The sequence below is a fragment of the Rhinatrema bivittatum genome, chromosome 12 (genome assembly GCF_901001135.1).
Source record: "Rhinatrema bivittatum chromosome 12, aRhiBiv1.1, whole genome shotgun sequence".
NCBI classification, from domain to species: Eukaryota; Metazoa; Chordata; class Amphibia; order Gymnophiona; family Rhinatrematidae; genus Rhinatrema; species Rhinatrema bivittatum.
Genome location: NC_042626.1, coordinates 38,150,746 through 38,178,670, shown reverse-complemented (window position 1 = coordinate 38,178,670; position 27,925 = coordinate 38,150,746). Strand labels below are relative to the sequence as shown.

The 27,925-nt window shown below is 42.4% G+C and overlaps 1 protein-coding gene across 1 annotated transcript in view; it reads right to left on the bottom strand.

Moving 5' to 3' along the window:
* Positions 1-636: 636 nt before the first annotated feature.
* LOC115074536 (otoancorin-like) overlaps positions 637-27,925 on the bottom strand; it is a 91,316-nt gene continuing 64,027 nt past the window's right edge. The window contains exons 16-25 of the mRNA XM_029574092.1: positions 27,240-27,436; positions 26,089-26,182; positions 17,703-17,874; positions 16,242-16,429; positions 12,590-12,742; positions 11,310-11,461; positions 10,742-10,881; positions 10,536-10,633; positions 9,794-9,938; positions 637-2,643 (exon numbers count right to left, since the gene is read on the bottom strand). Of these exons, the coding sequence (XP_029429952.1) occupies positions 2,570-2,643; positions 9,794-9,938; positions 10,536-10,633; positions 10,742-10,881; positions 11,310-11,461; positions 12,590-12,742; positions 16,242-16,429; positions 17,703-17,874; positions 26,089-26,182; positions 27,240-27,436 (1,413 nt within the window). The 3' untranslated portion in view covers positions 637-2,569. The remainder of the gene's footprint in view (positions 2,644-9,793; positions 9,939-10,535; positions 10,634-10,741; positions 10,882-11,309; positions 11,462-12,589; positions 12,743-16,241; positions 16,430-17,702; positions 17,875-26,088; positions 26,183-27,239; positions 27,437-27,925) is intronic.

Here is a 27,925-nt window from a genome sequence, read left to right as displayed (position 1 = left end):
CACATTTCTGGGCACGGTGAAACAGCTGAGCTGTGTGTAACATCAATGTCCAATGGTAGTGTGTAACCTTCACAATTCATTGTTTTGATCTCGCATTTACAGACAAGGAAGCCCAGCATTCACTATCTCTGGTGTGGCACCCTTTGTCAGTGGTGTGTCATGTTACGGTCATTTCCCAGACAGACTCAAAGCGGCTTTCAGATTTGGAAAGTCTCCAAGGAAAGAGTCTAAAAGCTGCCATAGGAAGTGCCGTTCCCGCTGCCCCTCTTATGGACATAGTTTTCTCAATCATTAATTACTTAGCATGACTTCCCAATATGAACACCTGTCAGCAAATCAAACTATGCCTTCATCAGAACCCCCACCACCATAGGTACGGACTGGAAGCCTGTCCCTTTTTTGAATAAGACCCAATACCCAGGGAGGAATACTTCAGTTCAGAGCAATGACGATTGGCAGTTCTATTTATGGAAAAGTTTAAATCAATACAGATGCACAAGATAGTGAACAACTTTAACTTTTATAATGAAAATGTCACTGGTAGAGACTGGAGTCACTGGTAGAGACTTAACTAGCACTTTCGTCTTCTAAATAAGGACCATCATAACACCCAGCTTTAAAAATGCTGAGAGTATAAAACATCTGCTGGGTGTTATAATGGTACTTATTTAGAAAAAGAAAGCACTAGTTAAGTCTCTACCAGTGACTCCAGTGATATATTCATTATACAAGTTAAAGACTTACCAACATGTTTTTAGTTCATTATAGTTTAGTGCATCTGTATTGAATTTGACTATTATTTGAGTGATTGTGTCACTTACAGGGTTGCCAGTGCTTTAGAAATGCACTTTTGCATAAATAGAACTCACGAATATATCACTACTGGTGATGCCAGTGATATATTCATTATAAAAGTTAAAGACTTACTAATTTTTTTTTTTATTACAACCCTGTAAGTGAGCCTGTAAATTTTTGTTCATTACAACCCTGTAAATTTTTTGGAAGGAAACCAAACACTCTGAACTCAATATTCAAAGCTGGCCATGTAAGTAAGTTAGCTGGATAAAACTTAGCAGGCTAACCTACATGGGATATTCAGCAGCACGGCTATGCTGCTGCATACCCCATAAGAAACCGCTGCTTGGCCAGATAAGTTCAGCTCTATGGCAAGTCTAACTTATCTGGTTAACTTAACTGGATAAGTCTGAATATGGGCACTTATCCGGTTAGGGTAACCAGATAAGTAGCCCCGCCCTGATTTGCCCATTGCCGCCCCCAAGATATCTGGCTGCTTAGTCGGTTAAATACATTTCCAGCTAAGTGGTGGCTGTTGAACATAGCTGAATTTTCAGCGACCGCCATTTGGCCGGAGAAGTAGCTACTTATCTGGCTAAGTAGCCCTGAATATCGGCCTCTCTGAATATTGAACTATCAAGTGCAGAGCATGACGGGCAGTTGTGATGTAATGATGCTACATATCATGGGTAACGGAGAAACATTCTAAGTCAGACCATGATCGATGACTGAATCAAATGCTGCATCTTCCAATGCTCACTCCGAACTTGGAAAAACAACCTTGAAAGAAAATGTTGTCCCTGTGCATACCGCTTAATGGTTCAGAAGATAGAGAGCAAGGAGATCAGTATAATCCCCCACCCTCTACCGGTTAAAATCTGTAACTCATCTTCAGGTCTTCTGAATTACTGGGGACAACCATAAGTGTCACAGAAGGCAGTAAAGGGCAGTGGTACCTGTTTAATTCATTTCATTGATTTGTGTGTAATGTCATTGTCATCATATCAGCATAGAAACATGACAGCAGAAGAAGACTATATGCGTTCTCTAGTCTGCCCAGCCACCCAAAAGGAACTAATCAGCTCCAGCATGTGTAAGATAATTTGTGCGCAGCTCCTCCTAGGGCTGCTTCTGGGAGATCAGAGGGATTGCTTAAATATAAAGTTTCACAATACTATTTTAAACATTTTTTCTTAATGATACAGGGTGCATGTCTCCACCTTCTACATGCACTTTAGAAATATTGATGTATGCATGCAATGTAGGAACAATTGTTTCTGATTACCACATACCTAATGTATCGAGTAAATCAGACTGTAGAATTTTAATTACACGCACTGTATCAATATCTTAGAAAAATATTGTATACACACCACCGTAATGTACATAAAGAAATATAGCACTGCAGACTGTAAAAATATATTACTGTATCTAACACTCTGCACATGTGCCTCAGAAACCTGCATCAGCGTAGCATAATAATTAGGCAGCATTGACTTTTTGTCACAGAATATATAGTGTAATTTGTTCCCACAATTACCAAATTAAACACAAAGATGATTCAGTGAAACTATTTCTAGAGTCAAGGTTTTAGGTTTTCCAGGGCTGTTCACTAGTGGTTCACGGAGCACATGATGTTTCATGCAGGGGATCTGGTCTTTCTGCACACACCCTTACAAAGGAGGGTTCAAGGGAGATCTGATCAAACAACTGGGGCATGATGAACTGGTCCTGTGCGTGCTGCCAGACTCTCTATTGGCTGACTGAGATCCCCCTAATAGAAGGCGACCAATAAGCTGAGAGTTCCCATGAGGAGAATATTCACTGACGATGTCCAACGGATAGAACCTAGACACAGAGAGAGAAGAGGAAGAAGAAGAGCCATGAGGTTTTCAATGGGAACTGATGGTTTCAGGGACGACGAGAGAGGGTAAGGGAAGGGAAACTCCTGATGAGGATATTTCAGCCTCTTACCAAGGGGTCAATGCAATATAGTGCGCTCAGCTGAGTGCACTGTTTCACCCGCAGTTGGACGCGGGTTGTGTAGGCGCGCCACAGCCCCTTATACTATAAGGGGATTAGCGCCTCCACAACGAGCATCTAATGCGCCGTGAAACTAACAGCGCTCATCACATGCAAATGCATGTTGATGAGGCTATTAGGCACCTCAAATGAAAAAAAAAATGTGCATCCAATACAATACAATACAAGTTGTACAGAAAAGCAGAAAACACTTAAAGATTAAAAAAAAAATGGTTTTTTTTTTAAAGTGTGGAGTGACGGCCGGCGAGCTCTTTCTCCTTCCCAGAGCAGAGGCCGTAGTACTCCCTTTGTAGTATTTTATAACCTAGACTTAGGACACCTCATTGCAAGTTTTATTACTTTTAGCATCAAAGATTATCAAATATTTTTGATCCAGGATAGGACTTGAGGGGGAAAATAAAAGAATATTGCAAATGTAAGCCTGAAAATGTGAACAGAATCATCCAGTCTGTTTTTCAAGGGATATGGCACTGATATATAATACAATAGTCCTTCAGCCATGCAGTACCATGCCAGGGAAGGAGTCAGCTACATCATGAGTCATACTAAAAAAATAAAACCAGATCCCCAGAATAGTATAGTCAAGGCACTGAATTTTATCCTGTCCTTTTTGAATGCACTGCCAAAACTCTTATCCATTCTCTTATTACATCCTACATTGACTACTGCAACCTGCTCCTCTGTGTTTAACATTCAGCTGCATGACTCCAGTGTCACTTACTCTTCACCCTTCACACATGTCCATATAAGCCATCTTCTCAAGTCACTATGTCGTCTTCCCATCAGCTTCCACATACGATTCAAGCTTCTCCTACTTGCCTACAAATGCCTTCTGCATCTCTTCATTACCTCTCCTCTATTCTCCTTACACCCCTCCTGGTGACTTCTATTTATCGAGAAAGCTGCTCTGATCCATCTATTTCCATTCTCGACTCTGTGCTTTCCACCTTGCTGCACTATGTGCCTGGAACAGCCTTTCTGAGTTGGTGATTCATGGCCTTATTCAAATCTTCTCAAGACAGTTTTCAAATCTAACCATGTTTTCTATAATAAGTCCATTTTCTGAAACCTATTTGTCTTGTATGTGTCTCTTGATTACAATGTACAATCCATGAAGCAAGCACTGTCTCTTTTGTGTATTCTCTATGGGTAGTAGCACTACAGAAATTATTATTAATTACTGGGGAGAAGAGTAATTCCCCTAAAAAAAACAACACAGCGAGTTATACAAGTGGAGGAAAAGAGTAGTCAAGGACCCTTTCATGTATGGGTGCCTGCAGGAGATAGGGGGAAATCAAGGAGAATCATTTGCTTCCCCCTGACCACAGATTTTAGTGACTAATTGTTTTTGTAACTATTTCTATGATTTTGTTTTTGTACATTCCTATTTTCTTTTAGTGTCCCTACCCCTCCCCCCCCCCACCTCAAAAAAGAAAATTTCCATGGTCACTCATGCCTTCATATTTCCAAGACACTGAAATGTGGAAGGGAAAGCTTAAAAAAATTCCTGAGAATTGATCGGCCACTAGGGGTCACTCTTGCTTCATGTCGAGAATAACGTGGACCTGAGGAGTCTTTCAATAGATATTGTGGCTGTTTTTGGAACAGTTTAGCTAATCTTTTGCTGGTGAACAAACCTGAAATGGAGCCAACAGACGCAGAGGTATAAGCAATCTTTGAAAGCATGTATAGATAGGGGCTGTCTCCTATTCTGTGTCTTGCCCAATCTTTGACCACGTCTCCATTTCCCCCTAATGCCCACTAGGGTTTCCATCTGACTGTGTCATAGGCTAATCCAGTCCTGGCTTTATCTTAAGCGTGTTTGCTTATTTTCCCAAAGATAAAACCAAGACTGGATTGGCTTGTTCCTTATGACATGGAACTAGGTGGCACCACCCAGGCCACGCAAAGAAATATAGAGCTCCTGCACAGAAGGCAGCACACTGCCTCCTACTATTTTAATTTAGCTAGAACTTAGAGCCAGTGTTTACTGCAAAAAGAGAAAACCACTGATTAATGACGAGCTGCATGCATTTTGCAAATTCGACACAACAAAAGAAATGTAATGTCCCTGAAAAAAAAATCATAGAAAAAAGTGTTTACAGGTTTATCTGGGGACTGGGTGGTAGGATCAGCCTGTTCTGCTGTAGTGCAATGTAAAACACCTCCTAGGTAAACAACCTTGTCAAGCTAAGAATACCGGTAATTATTTTTCATTATCAGCCAGTTTGAATAAAAAAGTCTGTACCTTTTTCCCTAAATGTCTGTATGCATGCTTCAGATCTAATATCATCAGGCAACCTATTCCACAGTTCAGAGCCACAGTAAAGATATGTTCTTGGGTTTCACATAGATGAAGTGATTTAACAGAAGGGATTTCAAATAGATTTTCACCCTTAGAGACCAGCAAGGGGAATAGACTTTTAATAATGCTTTGATAAGTACAGGAACTATGAAGTACACTTTAAAAATTAGCAGGTTTATCCAGTGACTCAGTGGAAGATTGTCAGAAGAGGATGGTCTAGTTCTGGGTTTTACTCCATTTGATGCATGGATTTGCAGTTCCGATTTTCATAGGGGCATCAGTGGGACAATCTAAACTACAAATTCAGGAATGCAATGGGGAAACACTAGGTCTGGATCAGACTGTTCAGTCAATTACCCTACTCGGTGGTAGTACTCTGTGCACTGCCATGTTGAGGACCTAGGTTCAATTCTCAGGTCAAGTCTTCCTCTCTCTGGCCAACTGAGATTGGAAATGCTGCAGAGTCAGTATTCACAGCCCCCAGCGGGAAGGAAAACTATAGCATCGCTCAACTGCTATGCTTGGAGGCCAGATTTAGGGGCCAAGTTAGCCGGGCTCCAGCGGGAATTACGATCTGCGACTCCTGGTGGAAGACTGCCGCTGTGATAGCTGGACAGAGTTCAGAAGGGGATATAAAAATAGGGGGAAAATACCCCTGATAGTTATGAACGAAAGCCCTGTGACCTAATGGAAGCCAATTGAGCAGGAGGAAGTTGCCAAGGCAAAAAAAAAAAAAAAAGTGTTTGTTGCTGGGCTGCTTTTCTAAACAAGCAGGTACTGATTGATTGATTGATTAGTTCCAGCGACTGGAGGATGTTAGTGGGACTGCCTGCCACGTTTGACTGACAGGGAGAAACGGAGGCCTAATTCTAGCCGTTCTGCTTTTTCTTGCGACTGACAGCAGCCATACTAGCTGGATATGTAAAAAAAAAAATATATATATAATAAAAATAAACTTGCCTGTTTCTGAACTCTTTCTTATTTATCTTGGTCTTATTCCCCTAAACTGGAGGAATGAGACTGCACTGATTTACAATGAGGCGCAGCCCAGCAGCACCTCCAGTTTGCTTGCATTTGTAGCAGTGAAGCTGGCGCAGAGGAGCTTTCCCAGACTGCCTTGGAAATGAAATCAAAATCCAAAGGAAAAAAATGGGGCTGGAAATGGTTTAACCAAATTGGTTTTCCCCTAGCTCTTCTGCTGTAAACACGAGTAAAGCCTACATACTCTTTGTACTGAGGAGTAATAACTAATTATTTTTTATTTACTTGCTTAACTGCAAAATTTTACAAAACTAAATGCCTTGATTAACATGGGATTTGCACAGAGGAGTACAGTGTGTGCACAGTTTTTATTGACATTTGTGCACACATTTTTTGCAAGCTAAACTCCTTTTTAAAATCAACAATAACATTTTAAGCACAAAAGAATGCGAACAGCCCAGCAGCGCACCTTATAACATTGGGGCTGAAGAGAGACTTGGAAGGTTTGACATACGGCTATGGGGATGTAACATCCCGCCAGATTCAGCTGTAATGGACCCCCAAGGCCAGAGTTCTAGCTTTGGCCTAAAACTGGGAGACTGAAGACCGCCTGGAAACTCCTTGCCAAGGTGACTTTCTTAGCACTGGTGGAGTAAAGCTTCTGGGGCCAGTGTTTGTTTACAGGGCTGAAACTAGACTTTGTGGTGCGGGCATCTTGTACGCGGGATTAATGTACACGAAGCACAATTTGTGCACAAATGTTTTAAGCATGGAGAGCCTGCTTTGTGCATACATCGTATTTTATGCATATGCATCATGTCTTATGCATACTAAGCATATGTTTGAATTAATGTGCTTTATTTTGAAACTTCAGATGCATCAGCAAACCATTAGGAACCTGCATCAGGAATTAGCACTTTATTTATTTTTTTTTTTTAGGGCGTGAGTAAAGAAAATCTGCACTGAGGTTCAGTGCACATTTTTTACTTGCATCTTGTAGCACTGGGGCCATATGGAGCTGTTACTCGATGCTTATTTGATTCAGAGAAATCTCTCTGATGTGCAAGCGGGAAGTGGGGGCCTCCCAAAGGCCGAGGTGACCCATAAGCCCCTACTCTTTAGACAATGGGCGCATCCTGTCCATCATGCATCTTGATTTATTTACATATTTGATTTATTATTTGTCACTCCCCAGAGGCCCAAGCTATTTTTACAATACATGAAACATAGCAACATCAAAGATGTTGAACAACATGGCATACCAAGACATAAAATCATAAGTAAAAATAACAGATCATAAGTACAATCTATCCTCCCAAATAAAAGTGGCAATAATAAAAGCTGAATTTAAATAGGGCACCACATTTAAAATCCTTGGGAGCAACAACAATTAACTAATTTGTCTTAAAAAATCGGATTCTAATGTGTTTTCTAAATAAAAGATAGTTAAGTCCCAAAGTATTTTAGTAGAACCAGCCCAAGGGAACGCTGCTAATTTTTAAAGTGTTGCACTCCACAGTTCCTGTGTCTAGCAAAGCATTGCTAAAAGTCTATTCTCCCTGCCCGTCTCTAAGATCCCAGGGCAAAAATCTATTGGAAATCCCTTCTGGTAAATCATTTCATCGATGTGAAACCCAAGAACACATCCTTGTTGTGGCTCTGAACTGTGGAATAGGTTGCCTGATGATATTAGATCTGAAGCATGCATTAGAGAAAAGGTAAAGACTTTTTTATTTAAGCTGGCTGTTAATGAAAATCAGTTATTCTTAGTTCGACAAAAATGTTTACCTAGGAGGTATTTTACATTGTACACCAGCAGGCTTATCATATCTTGGCAGGAGTGTTTGTTTACTAAGCAGATATTTATTTTTATATTATATTTATATCAATTGTAATGTTGCAGGCTATATCATGGTCCTTCCAGTTCAGTAGGAATTTCCTATAGTTTTATCTATGCAGCATTACTGTAGGTTTCTTTATGGTCCTCGTAATGTATAGCTTTCCATCCCAGGACATATGTATGAATAATTTGTTTTATTTAATTTGTTTTAACATTAGTGTCTTTTATTTTATACTAATTTTTGTTTTTACATTGGTTTTAGTGTTTGTTTACTGTAAAGGATTTTATACGATTATGAATGTAAATCTTGTTCATTGCCTAAGAATGGCTGATAGGCAATTTATAAAGTAAGTAAATAAATAGATAAATAAATAAATCTAACCTTAAAGGTGCAGGGGCTCATGGGCTGGTGTGAGGGCAGCAACAATCAGGGCACTAGACATAAAATCCAGGCATGGGTCTCGTGTGCCAGTGCCTAGTGACTCTGCTGCTCTCTTAAAAATATCCAGAGTTGGGTTGACTTGCTGAGTTAATGACAGAGCTAGGTACTACCGTGTAGGAGACCTGGGTTTGATTCCTGAACCTGACTTTGACGGCTTATCAGGCCAGTGGGGGTTGGAGATACTGTAGAAGCCATGCTCAGCACCCCACTTCCCTAGCCCTGGGGAAAGGAAAGCTTGGCCATCACAAAGCAGTGACAGCAGGTTGCACGCATACCAGATTTCAAAGTGATAAGGCTAACTGTGGTCCTCATACCAAGGGCTGTTCTTGATGTGGCTGGGTTATAGAGCAGGGGTGGCCAGCTCTGGTCCTCGAGAACCACAAACAGGCCAAGTTTTCAGGATATCCACAATGAATATGCATGAGATAAATGTACGTACAATGGAGGCAGTGCATGCAAATTTATCTCATGCATATTCATTGGGGATCTCCTGGAAACCAGGCCTGTTTGTGGCTCTTGAGGACCGGAGTTGGTTACCCCATTATAGAGAAAAAAGGGGGAATAAAAATGGTGGTGGAGGGGAGGAGTGACCAGTGACTTCACCCCTCCTTAGTCTAGCTAGGAATAAGGACACAGGGCATTGAAGCTTTAGTAGGGGTCAAATTTTCATTGAGCTGGAAGCCTAAAAGAGGAGGAAAGTACAAGGCAAAAATAATAATAATAATAAACATATATAGCAGGGTGGCCAACTCCATTTCTTAAGAGCCACAAACAGGCCACGTTTTCAGAATATCCACAATGAATATGTGTGAGATAGATTTACATAGAATGGAGGCAATGCATGCAAATCTCTCTCACGCATATTCATTGTGGAAATCCTGACAACTAGACCTGATTGTGGCACTCCAGAACTGGAATTTCCTGCCCCTGCTCCAGTTATTTCTCAACATAAATGATATTGCCTCTTACATATCTCTTTAGCAAAGTAAGCATTCCTAGCAGCTCCTACTTTTTCTTTAGAGGGTCACTGTGTCATTCACCTAGTTAACTTGCCTTGTTACTCTGCTGTATCCTTCGTAGGCTATGGGTTACCATATAGTTCCGTGTCTGTGGGGAAAGGTGACCTAGTCCTGGTTTTATTCTCATTGCTTGTATGGACATGTGGTTTCAAGAAACAGAAACTACAATTCCCAGCATACACTAGGTTGAAAATCAGAACTGGCACAGCTTCTCTCTACAGACACAGGAGTTATATGGTAATACTCAAATCACCATGTCACAAACACAATGATGGCTTTTCCTCCCTTGAGCTGAATGGGCATGGAACAGTCTCTCCCACAAGCCCATGCTTCTCTGATGGTTGCTAAGCCAGGGGATTTTTACGTACCTGAGCCAGGGGGTGGTGAGGAACTGGAACCAGAGCTCTGGTTCACAGCATCCCTCTGAGCAGGAGATAGTGAGCTCAGCTGCCTCGTAGACACAGCTAGGGAGTTCTCAGGGCCCAGGCTCTTCAGCTGAGATACTGACAGGGTCTGGAACAGGAGCACAGACAGAAACAGGTTTTTATGAAATGAATTGAAATTAGTCACTGGAACCATGGGATTCTATATCATGAGAGAGATTTGGAATCAACCAGCTCTGGGATCTATTTACTAGTTTAGCAGTGTCTGGCTCTCTTCTGGTCTCTCATCATTACCCGAGTAGCAGAACCTGAATGTGTTCTGGCCTTAGAAAGAAAAAGAGATCCATCCTACATAGCTATACACGCACCGGTGTTTCTGGTAAGAAGTGCCCGATCATGGTTTAATGTAACCTCATGCCTTTTTCACTATTGCCACTCAACTCATGTTTACAGAAAAGAGGCAGTGAGAGCAATGATTGGGGGATATTCATAGGACTATGGCTTATGATTTAGCCCTGGTAACTGGTGTGGCCAAAAACATCAGATTTCAACAAACTGCTGGTGCTGGTACTGGCTCCAGACTCTGGAACCTGCCAGAAAAAGGCTGATCCCCCTCTTTAGAAAGTGTGCACTTCATGGGGCACTGAAGATGAGCATGCCCAGTGGCAGTCTGTGGCGTTACCTGCAGGCAGTAGGTCTGGTTCACACCACAATGATCAGTACTTACAGAGAAGCTACTGGATGGGATAAGGGGTATACATTCTGGGGTCAGGAATGGCATCACAGTCTCCGGCAGTTGGGCTATTTCAGCTGCACTCAATCCCGCTAAATGAAAAAAAAAAAAAAAGAGTGAGGAAGGCCCACTGAGCAAGATGTTTTTTCTAGGCCAAAAGCATGAAGCAAGCTGCAAGGGAGAGGTTAAGGGAAGCTCACCTGCCACTGTTCCCACCTCTTGTACCATCTCCTTGGTCCAGTTGCTCGAGCTCCCAAAGGCTTCCACCGCTTTGTTCTTCAAGGCAGTGAGGACTTCATCGTCAGGACACATCAGTTTCCCAACGGCCATGGCGGCAGTGCTACAGGAAACAAGGAACAGAAAGGAGGACTTCAGCAGTTGACATCTCCCAAGTTCTGCTGCTAGGACTCTAAGGGCCTGTTTCACGAAGCCTTTTTTTTTTCTCCCATAGACAAAGAACAGAAAAAAAAAGCCTTTAGTGAATCAGGCCTGAAATGTCTCTTTTCATTACCCTGTACCTATTGTCTGGCTTTCAGAATCTTTCCCAAAACTCAGATTTTATTAGTGCAGATGAAAGCAAAAGCATAAATCACAACAACAGATGCCTTTTAAGATCCTTATATCCTAAAATGTCTCACAAGGTGCCGACATCGGAATGGAATGAAGAATGGCAAACATGATTGAATTAGCAGCAATTAAATGTTATCTATAGGGGGTGCTGCTGATCTGCCCCATCCCTCAGATGCCAGTGTCAATATTTTAAAGTACCTGTAGGCAACTTTGCTGATTTGTTGGATCTGACCAGGTGTGAAAACACACAAGAAGTATCCAAGTCCCACCAGGTCTGTGTCACTGAGGTTGGCGACAGTCTGTCCAGGACTCAAAAAGTTTCTCACAATGATCTGAGATCTTGTCTTGTGCTAAAGTCAAGGACAAAGATAGGGAAAGGGTTAGCAGACACAGCTCTATTTTAAGGCTTCGCTAGCATACAGTCTAGTATATGTGTTGCTGACCAAGATAATATCCTCTCTCTTTGCGCCATATCTGGCAAGATACTAGCACTTATTGGTTCAGAGTTTTGGTTGCATTTGATGCTGGCAGTTTTTGTTAAACTTTCAATATATGGCTGGTCTCATGGCTCAGCAACAGTGCCATGCAGAGTATCTGTCTCTGATTCTTAGGGCCTGGGCTTCCACTCCCTTGACTGCGGGCTGTGGTGGATGTGGAGGCAACGTTCACATCCCTGGGGAACGGTAGAGAGAGGGAGTCTGAGGCCATTGCTCAATGACAACTCATATTGGCCAGAATTAGAGTCCACATTAGCCAAGGCCCAGAGGGAGTCATGGCTTGTGGTGCCCTGTTGAGGACTGGCATCCTGATAGCTTGGATTTGTTGGGAGGGAGATATAAAAATGGGCAAAAGAACTCTCGGGTAAATACGAATGAAGGCCCATGGCACCGTAGCCCAATACAGGCTGGTTCGGACTGAGCTGGATGCCCAGAGGAGCAGGAGAAAATATCTGAGACAAAAAATAAATAAATAAAAGTTTCAATATCTTTCTTCCTTTGAAGTTCATTAGCATTTCAGACACCATGCCACTGAGATATTTATTGCTCGATTTATTCCTGTACTGGGAACCACAGTGATGCTGCAGACGCAGTTTCACTAGGGATGGACAGTCTTTGGCATGGAAGCCACCAATGCTGTTCCCTGAAGGCTCTCAGACCTGTACCTGGCTTGAGGCATTTGATCTGGCACCAGATATCCTGGGAGGCTACACAAACAGCTCTACTAAGCAACTTTGGCCATTCGTGGATTTGGAAAGTCATGCTCTGGATTTGGGATGCTGTAGGTCATATAAATAATATTATCAACACAGAAAATACTACAGGTTGATGTTAAATGTGTAAAAGCTATGAGAATAATATGTCTCTGCATACATTTCTATTTTATAACAGGCAGCTAAAATGTTAAACAGACTTCATATGAACCCCACTGCTTTATTGATATACAGGGGAGTAGCCCAGCCATGCCCCCTGCCTTCTTACGTTGCTGTCGGCCCACTCCTTGTAACCAGAGATTTCTGTGAGCATGTCGATGTCCGTGTTGTTGAAGAAAGCCATGACTTCAGCTTCTGTCAAGGCCAGTGTTATCTTCTTCAGAGAGGCAATCTGATCCTTTGTCAGCTGGTTTCCATATACCTACAGATCCAGCAGACACAGGTTATTGGCAGGTGCTCTTCTTTAATACAGAAGCATCACTGAGCTAAACATAGGAAATTTGATGGAGGTGACCTGAGTAACTAACACTGGATTGCTAAGAAAAGGAAACAATAAATGGCTCTTGTTTTAATAAAAAAAAAACAAACCCACCTTGTTGCAATTCCTTGAAGAGAAAACTGCATTAGAACAACATCATGGATGCAAGAAACTTGCTTTAATAATGTATTTATTGTATCACTGCATTAGGAACTTATTGGAGTCCATATTCGAAGTGTTTGTCAGACTAGGTTCAGTCAAACATCGGGTTTTGAAAAACCCATGGGTTCATCTCTGACTTATGTGGCTGAATAGTTATCTGGCTTAAAACTTAAAGGGTCTTTCATCAAAATGTGTAATGCCTGTGATATTTATTGCAACACATGGTGTGAATGCAATTTTTTAAAAATGTATTCAAAGGGGTGGGATAAATGAAAATGAGGGGCATTATTGCACTATGTGATAGAGATGTGCATCAGGTAAAATATTCATTTTGGGCTTTGGATTTGGCCCACCATGGGAAATTTTGTTTTCCTGCGGTTCGGGCTTTTTTTTCGGGAGGACCCCTGATTTTTGGGTTAGCGCGCTTTAACAGAGCGCTAATATTTTAAAGCTAGCTTGCACAAACGGGAGTTAGTGTACGCTAACATGAAAAATGAACTTTTCCGAAATTTCTGAAAAATTCAGATTGTTTTTGGGTCCTCCGAACCAGGATGAATTAGACAATTTCGTTGAACTATCCTCCTGGCTGGGGTTCAGAGAATTCTGGGAGTGGGGGAAGGTAGGATAGATGTTGCAGGTTAATAGGCGGGGGAACTTGGAGATTTTATTTTCAAGATCATGGAGGGAAGGGGCAGCCAAGGGTCTCTAGATCCCATATATTTTTTCTTATTTTGAGGGTTGGGAGGGGTTGGTTGGGAGATCAGGTGCATATACTTTAAAATATTTTGGGGATGGAGGCTTGGGGAGCAGGCCTGAAAGCTCAAATTATTTTGTATGTGTGTGGTGGGGTGGGGGGGGGGGTGAGAGTGTTTACCTGGCTATATTTTGAATATAGCTCGGCAAAGTTACTTATCTGGATAAACTTTCCCAGCTATCTTGAAACCTACCCGGTTATATAGCCAGATAGGTTTAAAGATATCTGGGCAGCGCGCTGGATAACTATAGGTAGGCATATTCAGCAGAAGACTTATCCCACTGAATATTCCTCACTAATAATTCAGCTAATGTTAAACTTGTCTACTTGCAATTTTTCTGAATATTGACCTAATTATTTTTATTGTAGTGTTTTGTGCTATAAACCATATGCGGGTTTAATTTTGTTCAAGGAAAGCAGTTTGTAAATATAATACATCAAAGGCCATAACTGAGATCTCATACTAGCTCAGCTAGGGAGCAGTTTCCTTAACTTGGTGATAGGGTTCTCGGTTTCACCACTAAATCCTGACAGAAATTTGACAAATGAGATTTTATTACTGAGAGAGCTTTAATTTGGTTGAGGCAAGGATTGAATCCTTGGAGAAAGTATGACAGACCCCCTAAATTGGGTCTTTCTCTTGGATTATGTCCCAGTAGGAGATGTTGGATGGAGGAGCCCCAAAATTTCTTATTGGGTGTCTGGAGAGAATTATTATGTCTGCAGTACCAGTCAACTGCCATTAGATGGCATAGGGAATAGTTTATAGAACCTATTGCATGTTATTTAATGGGGAAGTTTCTAAATAGAGATAACATTGGAGTTAGAATGGTCTATTCCAGTGGTTTTCAACCTTGGGTCCGCTAAACCATAACAGGGGGTCTGCAAGGTGTGGGAGGAGACAAGATAGCCCTCACAAAGAAGAGGCCCAACAAGCTGCTGCTGGACCCCAGCCCATGGCGGCTACAAAAGAGGAGGCCACAGGGCCACTGGTGTACCTCATTTCACTGACAGAATGAAGATGGCCGTGGGGCTGACAGAAACCTGAGTATGGAGGAGGATATGGGACCTTCTCTCCCCCCACAGACTTCAGAAAAAAGAGAGGGAGAGGCCCAGGTGAGAGAGAGAGGGTGTGCGAGCATGTGTGTGTGTGAGAGAGCCTCTGTGAATGAGAAAGAGGAAGCATGTGTGTGTGAGATTATGTGTGTATAAGAAAGGGAGCATGTGTGTGTGAGAGTATGTATGTTTGAGAGAGGAGGAGTGTTTTTGTGTGTGTGAGCATGAGTATATGAGAGAAAGGGAGCATTTCTGTGTGAGAGCATGTGTGTGTGACAGAGAGGAAAATGAATGAGAGAGAAAGTATGTGTATATAAGAAAGAGAAGGAATGTCTGTGTGTGTGTGTGTCTATGATAGAGCATATATGTGTGTATGAGAGAGTGTGTGTGTCAGAGCATGTGTGTATGAGGAGGAGCAGCATTGTGCAAGTGTGTGTGTATATATGTGTGTGTGAGACAGAGAGAGCATGTGTGTGTGAGTGAGAACGAGCATGTGCATGTGTGTGTGTGTTTTTTTGTGAGATAGGGATGTGAAGGGAAAAAAAATTGTTTTTGTTTTGTTTTCAGGAGGTTTTTTTCTCATGAATTTCATTTTGTGGAATGTTTGATTTGTTTCATATGAATCAAATATAAAAAAAAAATCAAAACAAAAACAGGGCCTCCCATCTTTCCCTTCCACCACCCGAAAAAATACTAGGACCAGCATCTACCCCGGCCCCTACTTACCCATTCAGTAGGAATCAGCCAGTGAGGCTTAGGCACAAACCGAAGCCGAAGCCTTATCTAGGCCAAGGATGTAGAAGGTTGATGCAACCTTGGCAGTCTACACAACGCCAACACCTTGGCCTGGGCTGGAGCATGGGCACAGGCCCAACGCCACAGCCTGGCCCAGAGGCTGGGTCCTGACACTGGGTCCTAGGCCAAAGCCCAGGCTCAGACCTGATGCTGTGGCCCAGCCCAGAGGCTGGGTCCCAACACCAAGGTCTCAACTTTAGCCAGGCCTGATGCCCTGGTCCAGCCTGGAGGCCGGGTCCCAATGCCTGGGGCCTCAAAGCAGCTCCAACGATATCCTCTTCTTTCTTCTTCAACTGAGGCTGTCCACGAGGGTCATCCCGGAGTTAACTCCGGCGCATTCACATTTAGGGTGGTCAAGAACAGGGGTTCATGTAAGGGAGATTCAAGTAGTGGGTTTCCCTGTTCCAGTTCAGAAAATTATCTGCTCCTTGGGCATCTGTTCCCTTCACCATCTACTTGACCCATTTCCACAGTATTGGGCCATAAACAGAGAGACTGGCACTCTACCCACACGCGTGCCAGACCCGCTCATACTTTGTGTACCCCATCTGGGATGAGGTTACAGAGGGTCAAGAAACTGCATAATGGTAGCTTATGAAATAGAACCTGTGCCCTTCCTCCAGTATCTGTTGAGGTAGTTCACATTAGTGCTGTCTCAGTAAAAACTGACAGTACCTGCAGAGCTCTGTTTTTAAGGGCACTCAGTTGCTCATCTGAGAATTCCTGGACATTGGCAAGTGTTTCCAGCGAACTGGTGAAGTCTTCATCTGTAATGCAACTCAGCTGTGCTGCTGTCCATGCTACATTGCCTTCTCCAAGGGTATTTATGGCATCAGCAGTAGCACCCTTAACATTTGTGCAGTCTGTAAAAAATGTTTATCTACAAGCATTACATTTAAACTTGTTTCCCCATCTGCTCCTTTCCATCTAAAGTAAGCACAACTCTCTCTCTCTCTCGCTCTCTGTACCCTCTCATCCCTCAAAGAAAAGAATCACAAAGGATGCCTTATAATGGCCAAGTCTAGAAATACCCTTGATCTATACATGCATATCCAGGAAATTATTGCTGCTGATGGATTTCTCATGGGAGTGAGCTCAGATCACATGGATTCTTAAAACATGGTAGTGGGTTTTGTTTTGGTTTTTTTTAATGTTTAAATATCCTTGAGAATGGACTCCAGTTCTTTTAAAGGTTGGACCAAACATTGATGGATCTCAGAAGTAGTATTTAAATCCCAAGGGACTGCTCTTGTTTCCTTCTGAATAACTGTTTAATGGTAATGGCTGGATACATATATCTTAAGGTATGAATTCCTGTTTAACAATAGTTAGTGCCTGTCCTAAGTCAGGAGACCCCCACACTTTTGACAAATAATGGGGAGATTTTGTGTAGGAGTGGGGTCCACCCAATGAGAGTTTTCTTAGCAGAAGGGGTTTTAGGGGGTTCTTTGAGAGTTCGTTGAGCTGGAGGGAGCGTTTCCACACTCTTGGTGTTTTGAAATGCTGGGGAAGGGGGAAGAAGTGGGAATAGTTACTCAGACTGCAGTTATATTTCTCAGAAGTTAACCCTGTCACACCCCAGGGATTCGTGCCGCCTGTTGCTTCTCTTCCATATTCCAGCTCACACGTGGGCTCTTTGATATAAGATCCTTTAAAAGGGAAACTGCCACCAGTTGCTCCATCCAAGGTTTCTGCTACTCCAAGATCTCAATCTCTACAGTAGGACTTGCCAAAGTCACAGGACCACTGGATGTCCCTTCACCAGTGGCAGGAGAAGCAACAGGAGCATATTCTGCTACCTGCTCTGACACTCACTACCTACACCATGAATACATTGTAAACTTGCAGCTGGCATTTTTTCTCCTTGCTGTTCAACTTGAAAGATCAGCAGAGAGGAGCGGAAGTGCCGGCTGCAAGATATAAATGTGCTAGGGCTGCTGCTGGTGGATTCCTATTGCTCCTCCTGCCGAGGTAGGCCAGATAAGGTTTGACCATGGGCCAAATGTGGCCTGTGGGCTGTAGTTTAGGGACCAGTGCCCTAAGCCCTGTTGTCTACACACATACAGAAAGCTTTTCATGCATTTTGTCTCCAGTTGCCCATGACAGGTGCTCTTTTCTCAGCCCAGGGAAACTTACCTACACTCCTCTTCCTCATGCTGCCAGATGTAGCCAGACTGGTATAGATAATGGATACTTTTTCAAAGAGATCCTTGAAGTCTAGCCTGTTGTCAAATTCAGGAACCACAGAGCCTTCCATGGAGCTTCCAGCTGGTGTTATAATGTTCAAGATGGCCATTTTTATATCCTCCTGCAGAGACCCAAGATATACACTGTCCAAGCTTTTCCATCAAGATGAACACCATATTATATCTCCTTACAAAATTACTTATTTTATTCATATTTTTTTTTTTACAATTTTAATGTGATAGAAAGCGACACCTATCATGCATTGTGTAGGATTTCAAGAATGCATATAGAGGTAGATCTTTAAAACATACGCGATCGCGTACTTTTGTTGGCGCACCAGGCGCCAACAAAAGTACGCTGGATTTTATAAGATACGCGTGTAGCCGCGCGTATCCTATAAAATCCAAGATCGGCGCGCGCAAGGCTGCCGATTTTGGGCAGCCTGCATGCGCAGAGCCACGCAGCCTGCCTCCGTTCCCTCAGAGGCCGCTCCAAAATCGGAGCGGCCTCGGAGGGAACTTTCTTTTCGCCTGCCCTCCCCTTCCCCTGCCTAACCCACTCCCCCGGCCCTATCTAAACCCCCCCCTACCTTTATTTCGTGATTTATGCCTGCCCAAAGCAGACGTAAATCAACGCGCGCCAGCAGACTGCTGGCGCGCCATCATCCGACCCAGGGGCTGGTCCAGAGGCCTCAACCACGCCCCCAGGCTGGCGCCACGCCCCCGGGCCCGCCCCCAAATGCCGCATCACGCCCCCGAAACAGCACGTCATTCTAGACGCGCCCCCGACATGCCCCCGACACGCCCCTTTTCGAAATCCCCGGGACTTACGCGAGTCCCGGGGCTCTGCGCGCGCCGGCAGCCTATGCAAAATAGGCGCGCCAGCGCAGGGGTTTTAAAATCCGCCCCATAATGTACAAATGTGCATTCATTTGAAACAGATGTGTAAAATGTGAGAAACGAGGCCATTTTCATTTCATTCATGGTCCCCCAAAATAGATGGAGGACACCCATGAAAACAAATGAAAATTTGTGTCTACATTTGTTTATGTTGCCTATTTAAGTCTCTGGCTCAAATAAAACAGCAGCAGCTAGATTGTTTTCCTTCTCCTCAAAGTAAATTAGCAACCAAGCAATACCAATGAAGTCATAGTCTTTCCAGAGCCAAGGCAGGAAGAGCAAGAAAGAAAACAGAAAGGAGCACCAATCAAGGTCAAGTATTTTTTAACCACCTTATAGCTGGCACCTGTATCAAGTAATGCTGACTTCCTCCACTAAAAGGTTTGAGCATGTGCCAACTCCATTTTAAGATTTACATTTCTAGTGGATTTCAAGGTGGAAGGTGGTATTTTCTGGCACACTGAGTAAAAAAAATAGGTTTACAAAAATGAAAAGAAGTAGAGAGAAGGAGGGCTTTGCTTTTATATTCACTGCTGAATGTTTACTGTTTGAGAAAGACAGAGACATTGGAATTCTGTCTGTTCACTGGGGTAGGGTAGTGGAGATAAGCAGTGAACAGGGACGGATCTTTAGTGTCTCTGTCTCATTCCAGTGTACTGCACTCTAGTCTTGAGAGCAGTTAGAGAGCTGAAGCTTGTCTGCTTCTTCTCTGAGAGTTTCTATGTTGCAAAAGGAGTCAATATCTGTGTGTGTGTGTATGAGACATTTTTGTACAATGTGAAAGTAACTGGGTGTCTGTTATGGGTTCAGATTGGGCACTCTGGAATCCTGCCCAGGGACTCTGACTTGGGAGGCTAATCTTATATATACAGACACAATTACTGGGATTATACCTGGGAGCTTGAACTCAGGAGCTTACTCCCTACACAAAGAGCCACACACAAACTTTGATTCAGTACATCACAGTTCCAGGTATTTAGGAAAGTGACTTAATTTGAGCAATAGGAGTATAGAACAAATAAAATCAGATTACACAGAAGAAATAGTGATAGATTGCTAAATAGATATAAAAATCTTACATTTCTAAAGGATCAACTGTACCATCACATCCTGGGCTCTCTCTCCCCTCTCTTTCTCGCTATCTCTCCTTACACTACAAATGCTTGTGAAAGTAGTGGCTCTCCCTCCCTCTGAGTTCTTATCAGATTTCAGACACAGCTGTGTTGCCTTCACTTTCTCTCTCAGACTTTAGTATAAGTTAATTGCTAGTTTTCTCATCATAGACTTAGTGGAATAACTAAATAAACAGAATCTTGCCTGTTCATAAACATTTCACAGTGCAAGACAGTAAACAGGAGTTCACTCAGAGGTTGGCCTGTGGCCTTCAAATTAGTTTGTGTCTGGGTGAAAATCTGACTTCATACGGCCTATCCTCTATATACATCCTCAGCAAAAAGTGACTCCAATAGTGTCCTATATTATACTGTAGTACTACATATAGGCATATCCAGCCAGTAGACAGTTTGTGCCAGTGCCAAGCAGTGCACCGCAGTGCATTCAGTGAGAGAGATAGTAGTAGAGTTATACTGGTGAATATACTATAATATGTTAGTAAATTGTATTCTGACTACCAACAATATCCAGCAGAAACTTTTCCATTAACAACAAACAATTCAAAAAGAAAGCTAACACTCTTCCCTTCTAGAGGGATTTAATTTCTACTACATTAATTTAATCTAGTATCTAATTTCTCTTCAGGGACTCTGCATCAGAACATCTTATAACAAGCTTTATAAGAAAAATCCACTGCCTCTCACCACGCTATGGGCCTCAAGCCGTATTAGCTATAAACCTCACAAGTTCAGTCATTTGCCAGTCCCCCCCCCCCTTCCTAACCTGTATATTTTTTATTTTTTTTTATTTTATCTAAATTATTAAACCTAAAAATACTACACCTTATATACTGATTTTAAGTCCCAGAGTCTCTTCAACTTCAAATATTAACCATGCTTCTACTGAAGAATACCTTTTGCGAGACTCAAAAATGGTCCTGACAAGGAGGACAAAACTATGTTCAGATTCCAAGATGAAACCGAATCTGCAACGGAAGACACTTATCAGACTAAATTCTAGCTGGGTAACTATTTGTATGGCTAGAATTTGGTCGGATAAGTGAGGAGCAGTCCAGATACATTCCAGGGAGGAGCTGAGTTAGCAGTTATCCGGCTAACTCCGATATTCAGAATTAGCCAGATAACTTATCTGGCTAGCTCTTTCATCCCGTAGAACTGTCCTAAATTTAGCCAGATAAATTTTTCCAGCTAACTTTAAGATAGCGGGGCATTTTCTGTGGCATGACTGTGCCACTGAATATACAGTGCCAGTGAGCTGGATAAATTTATCCAGTTAACTAGCAGAGTCGCATGATGGCTGGAGTCCAAGATGATTAATTCCTCTCAAGAAGTGAGAAACATCCAGATGGGAAGATAATGGCTTTCCCTGTATATGTCCCATATAATAAGGGAGAGCCACCATCTGTACTTTTAAGATATTAAGAGCCAAACCCTTAGAAAAGCTCTCCTGAAAACAATCCAATATCCTGGGAACTGACACTTATTGAGGAATACACCAATCCTCAAACACCATATACACCAAAGAAGTGGAAAACTTCCTAGCCTTCAAGAGAGTAGTCACCACAACTGGAGAACATTTTTTCCTAACTAATCTCACCCTCTCAAGGGCCAAGCCATAAGACAAAATCAATCTGGATCTTCATATAGAACCAGTCCCTGCAACAGCAACACCTTTTGGGATGGGAGTCTGAGGGAATTGCCTTGGACATATGTGATTCGCATACCAAGGATGAAGTGGCCAATCTGGATCACCAGGCTCAGATGACCTGAAATCCTTTGAGGCACTCTGCCCACAATGGGCCAAAGAGGAAACACATACAGAATCAGTTCTGGGCCAAATTTGAACCAGGGCATTGATTTCCTGAGAAACGAGGATCCAGCTTCCTGCTGAGAAATTTGCTAACCTTGGCATTTTTGCTGCTCACCATAAGATCCAAATCCAGAGTTCCCCACCTGGTAAGAATATATGATCAAAGGCCATCTGAGAGAGACCATTCTCCTGGATTGATCATATTGAATATGAGGTAAACCACTTGAATATTGGCCACCCTTGCTATGTGTGATACCATCAAGGGCTTCAGATTCTTTTCCACCCAAGTGAGAATTAAGTCTAGCCCCCAAAAAACCAGAGGATGTCTTGTCCCTGCCTGATGGTTTATGTAAGCTATGACTGTGATGTTGTCAGATGATATCCTGACTGCCTGAGCCATTATTTAAGAAGAAAACTTTAGGAGATCCAGATGAATTACTCCGGTCCAACCAGTTGATAGATCATCTTGCATCCTCTGGAGTCCATTGCCCCTGAGCAATCAGTGTGCCCCCAAGCCTATTAGATTGGCATCTGATATCACTTTCACCCAGGCTGGGACCTCCAGAGATTCACTCCTTGTTCCAAGTGCTTGAGTATCAACTATTATAGAAAATACTGTCTGAGTAGCTCTGGAACTGGAAGAGATATAAAATATTCTTGGGACTAAGGATTTCACCTAGATAGTATGGCCCTCTGAAGAGGACACATGCGAGCTCTTGCCCACAGTACAAGATCCAACATCACCACCAGTGAACCAAGAAGCTGAAGACAGGACCACACTGTCAGGCTCCTGGTTGACTGCAACGGAAGGGCCTGCTAAATCATCTTCTGGATTCTTTGATCTGTTTGCCGAATGTAACCCAGTCTCATATTGAACAGTGATCCCAGATATTTCAGCATTTGGGAAGGCTTCAGGTTGCTTTTTGTGAAATTGATACGTTCTCTTGAAATGGCCCAAAATCCCTTCCTTGCATAGTGTCACCAGCACAATCACCATCGCCATTGGAAAGTTCCTTGGTGTTGTTGCTAACCCAAAAGGCAGGGCCTGAAACTGAAAATGCCATCCTAGCATCACAAAACAGAGGAAGCTGATGATTCTCTCTTATTAAAATGTGTAGATAAGCCTCCTCCAAATCCAAGGTGATCAAGAATTCTCTCGTCAGCACTGCCATAATTACTGACCTCAAAGTCTCCATTCTGAAGAGATTCACTTTCAAGAACTCAATGAGTAGCTTCTTCTAGATACTCCTAGTTGGTAGTTTTAGGGGATTTTAATTTGCATGAGGATCTGAGTTCAGGTTTTAAAAGTATCAGATTTTTTGGAGACCTTGAGTATGAGTGATTTAGTTCAGTTGTGAAGTGGGTAGGTTGACTATTCAGGGTAGAGAAGAGGTTTTATGGACAGATCATATTTTGATAACTAAGTTATAAGTTTTTAAATGAGCAAAGAAGAGACAGTTTTAGTGGGGGGAGATATGCATAAGTGTGGGAGAATTGATTGATTCAGGAAAGTTTATGGAAGTTCTTGAAAGAAAGATAGAAGAGTTGTTCAGAGTAGTTAAATCACAAGCAGATTGTGATAAATTGCAGGAAGACCTTGTGAGACTGGAAAATTTGGCATCCAAATGGCAGATGAAATTTAATGTGGATAAGTGCAAGGTGATGCATATAGGGAAAAATAACCCATGCTATAATTACACAATGTTGGGTTCCATATTAGGTGCTACAACCCAAGAAAGAGATCTAGGTGTCATAGTGGATAACACATTGAAATCATCAGTTCAGTGTGCTGCGGTAGTCAAAAAAGCAAACAGAATGTTGGGAATTATTAGAAAGGGAATGGTGAATAAAACGGAAAATGTCATAATGCCTCTGTATCGCTCCATGGTGAGACCGCACCTTGAATACTGTGTACAATTCTGGTTGCCGCATCTCAAAAAAGATATAATTGCAATAGAGAAGGTACAGAGAAGGGCTACCAAAATGATAAGGGGAATGGAACAACTCCCCTATGAGGAAAGACTAAAGAGGTTAGGACTTTTCAGCTTGGAGAAGAGACGACTGAGGGGGGGATATGATAGAGGTGTTTAAAATCATGAGAGGTCTAGAACGGGTAGATGTGAATCGGTTATTTACTCTTTCGGATAGTAGAAAGACTAGGGGGCACTCCATGAAGTTAGCATGGGGCACATTTAAAACTAATCGGAGAAAGTTCTTTTTTACTCAATGCACAATTAAACTCTGGAATTTGTTGCCAGAGGATGTGGTTAGTGCAGTTAGTATAGCTGTGTTTAAAAAAGGATTGGATAAGTTCTTGGAGGAGAAGTCCATTACCTGCTATTAAGTTCACTTAGAGAATAGCCACAGCCCTTAGCAATGGTAACATGGAATAGACTTAGTTTTTGGGTATTTACCAGGTTCTTATGGCCTGGATTGGTCACTGTTGGAAACAGGATGCTGGGCTTGATGGACCCTTGGTCTGACCCAGTATGGCATTTTCTTATGTTTCTTCTTATGTTGGTAAGAAATTGATGAGAATGATGCGATTAGAATAAGAAAGGGTTGGTATGATTTGATGGCTAATACTTTGAATGAAAAGGAGGTAGAAAAGGAAAAAAGGAAAAATTCTAGGCAAAAAGAAGTTTCTCTATTGTATATGGGTGAATTGGTAGAGGCGAATGGAGGCTACTGTCATCTAGAAAGACAATGGTTAAGGTCCCATAGGTTAGAGGATAAGGGCTTTGTAGAAAAGCTAAAACAGACTAGTTTAAATAAATTGTTTTAGCTAAAAAAGAAATATGAGGGTGGTGAAAGCTGTCGACAACAATCCGAGAGCACTGTATGGGATAGTGAGATCATTGGTTGGAAATCAAAGGAAAAATCATTTGGTATATGAGGATATTCCAGATAGTGAAGATTTGGTGAAATCTTTTGTAGAGAAAGTAGACAATTTAGTGGCTGGACAGGAAATAAAGTGGACCTAAATGTGGTTTTAGATTTGGGAAAGGGAAGTGAGGTTTTAGGTGGTCAGGTGCAAGAAGAAATTATGGTTTTAGAGAGTTTTGAATTGTTGTCCTTGTTAGAAGTGAAATTGTTGGTTGCACAAATTGAACCATCTTATTTTTTGTTAGATCCTTGTCTCTGTTGGTTGATTAAGGGTTGCCTGGATAATGTGTTGGTCTGGTTGCAGGCACTGATTAACTGCTCGCTTTATACAGGAATTGTGCCAGGAGGTCTGTAAATCAGTTATGATTTCACCAATATTGAAGAAAGCTGATTTAGATCCTAAATTATGTTCTAGTTATAGACTAGTATCAAATTTACCTTCCATCTCTAGTGAGCTAAACAGATTTCAGATATTTTGGAATCTATGGATTGTCTGGTTCCAATACAAACTGGATTTAGATAGGGGAGTAGTACTGAAAAAGACACAGCATAGAGGTATCATCTAAACTCTCAGAAGGAACCTCATCCTCTTGAGATCCTCCTTATTATTCCTCTGTAGCAGTCTATTAATGCCTGCAAGGGAAACCCTTGACTCAGACAAATCCTCATCATCCAAACTGCTTTCCTCTCCCTTCTTGTCCTCTTCCTGCTCCCAGAGGCTGAAGATCCCAAGAACAAATAAGCAGCATAGGCTGTTCCAGGAACAGTGCCCTGCCCCAAACAGAATGCCCTAAGCTGTTAAAAAGTGCCTACGGTAAAGCAGAAATCTGCACCGTGGGAGAAGCCGGAACAATTGCACCAGCGCTAGCTGTAGTATTAATAGACTTCTTAGGGTTAAAAGGAGGTGGGCCACAATCTTCATTACTACCCCACTGCTGTAACATGGCCTCTGGGAATTCAGAAGAAACCAGAGGCCCCATGGTGGAACTTTTGACTTACCTCGGTTTTACCTCTGGACCTCTGTTCAGTATAGAAAGCATTTTTTTGTACATTAATCATATTTTATAATGTGGAAAACATGCAAACTGCTCTCCAAGTTTGCAGCTGTCATCATTCTGGAATTATGAGAAATCTGTGTGCTTTGTGGTTTGGAAAAAGAGCGCCTAAAGTGCATACAAACTGATACTTTTATTTTTGGTGGTAAAATCCTGTTCCTCAGAGGGAATAGTGCCTTTCAGGTCATAACAACACATCTCAGACTTTGACTTTGCATATCACTAATAATCCTTCTATCTTGGCTTGATCTACTATGTTTTTTTTCCCCTCCATAGCTAAAGAATGGGAGAAAAAGCATAATAAATAAGGCTCCATAGTCCATACTTCTTGGTCAGTATTGCTGACTATAATGTTCATGGTTGACCCATGTTTGCAATAAATAGTATGAATGAGTGTGTGCATGTGTGTGCACTACAAGCATAAGAGCAAGACGTAAAAGCCCTGCGAAATGATGAGACCTTGCATCAATGCATGCTCATGAATTTCTGGGGCCTCCTCTCACCTCCACAACTCCTCACGTGCTACATTCCACATAAAGATGGGACACCTACCGTGTTGGGAAGAGAGGCCAAATCCTCCTTGCTCAGCACTGCAGCTAGGACATTTAGTTTCTTCAGCGTGTCCTGTGTCCAGGTGGAAGGAGCACTGTTAGAAGGAGAGGGGATGCCATTAAAGGACAGTTCTTGTGTGAGTCTTACCTGGTTAGGCAAGTGTGCCTGAGCATTAGGTCCAATGCCAGCGAGATATTGCATGATATCACCTTCAAGAAATCCTACAATAATAGAATAAACTATAATCGCTATTGGGATATAAAAATATTAAAATAAGAGCAATGGGCAGAGCTATTGCAAGACAGGGGCCCACCTGGGCTTCCAGGCCGCTCCCAGTATCAGTCCAGCTGTGGAGATATGTCCCATGCAGCCACTCAATGCAGTAGCTGGCTGTGTTATGAAATGGGAACCCCCCTCCCCCACCCCCAGGCTGGACATGTAATTAGAGTGGGAACTCCCACCTGTACAGAGTGCCCAGTGACCGTCCTGATGACTGGATACATTTTCAATAAGTCCCCTAATTTGCAAAATATGCACATACTTTTCAGCCCACGCAAGCCAACCTAACCTGCAAACACAAACTGCCAGCACAGTTTGCATTTTAAGACCAGGCAGGGCTATGCAGATAAACATTACGTAGATACATTAAGTTGTTTCCAGTGGGGATGTAAAGTGTGTGGGTTGACTGCACATGTACGTTTTGGAAACTTCATTATTTGGGTGGTGTTTTCTATCCCCCACCAAGTTACCGCCCCTCTCTTTGCTGCAGCTAAAAATATGCATGTTGTAAAACTACACACATGCTTTTAGCCAACTGAAAATCCACTTAAGAAGACAGATTCAGCCACTCTTTCCCTGCATAACCCCTGATTTTACCCCTGAAGTTCCCAACTAAGGCTTTGAAAATTTGCCCTGGTAATCTGAATTCTATAAAAATGGATTGGAATTCTTCACAACAAGAGTTCATTCTGGAAAGGAAATACTGTTTAAACATATTTTTTCCGACCATATTTCAGCTATTGCTGTTTTGCAGGTAAAAGGAAACCCTCCCCCTGTTTGTTAACGTCTTCACAAAGCACAGATGCACTGAACAAAAGAAGGCGCTTTCTTGATTTTTTTTTTTTTTTTTTTTTGGCATGAGCCCAGCTCACTTGAATGTGTCAAGGATCTTCTGCCTCAGAGCTTGTTTCATTGCACCCTCAAACCTCCCACAGGTCTTAAACTGATCCAGGATGCCCAGAAAGACACTGGCATTCAGGTTGGCAATGTCTGTCTTGCTAAAGGTGCAGACCAGGCTGCCCAGGGAGCTGGCCTTCTCCACCGTCAGAGCTTTGGTGTCCGTGAGATTCTGAAAAGAAAAATTGAGAAACATATTGGCTGGCAGAACCCTCATTCTTCCGTAATGGATTCAATCCCTGAAAGAAACTAGAACTTCCTACATTTATCTCTATTTTCTAAAATGGCTGAGGGGTGGGGTAAGGTAATTTGTTGGACTCTGTCATGAGACCCTTCATTGCAAGTCTTCGGATGTACACTGAACACATCACAAGTTACCAGCCAGTGACAAGGCAGTTTTAACAAGGCTTGCTGACTCTGTAATATAGTTTGGGCAGTTTGGTGGCACTTTGCCTGAAAATGCGATAGTAGAATAAAGAGCAAAATGTGACATTTTATGGTAAAAGCAAAATTTAGGTTGGGAGGAAGGATTGCATGCCTGGACATAGTAACAGTGCCCAGCCATTCCTGTCCACACTGCAACTCCAGGGCCCAGCCAGAGGCCAAGACCCATTCTTGAGATCCAGGCCTAGGTCTGGGCCTGAGCAAGGCTGGGTCCCAT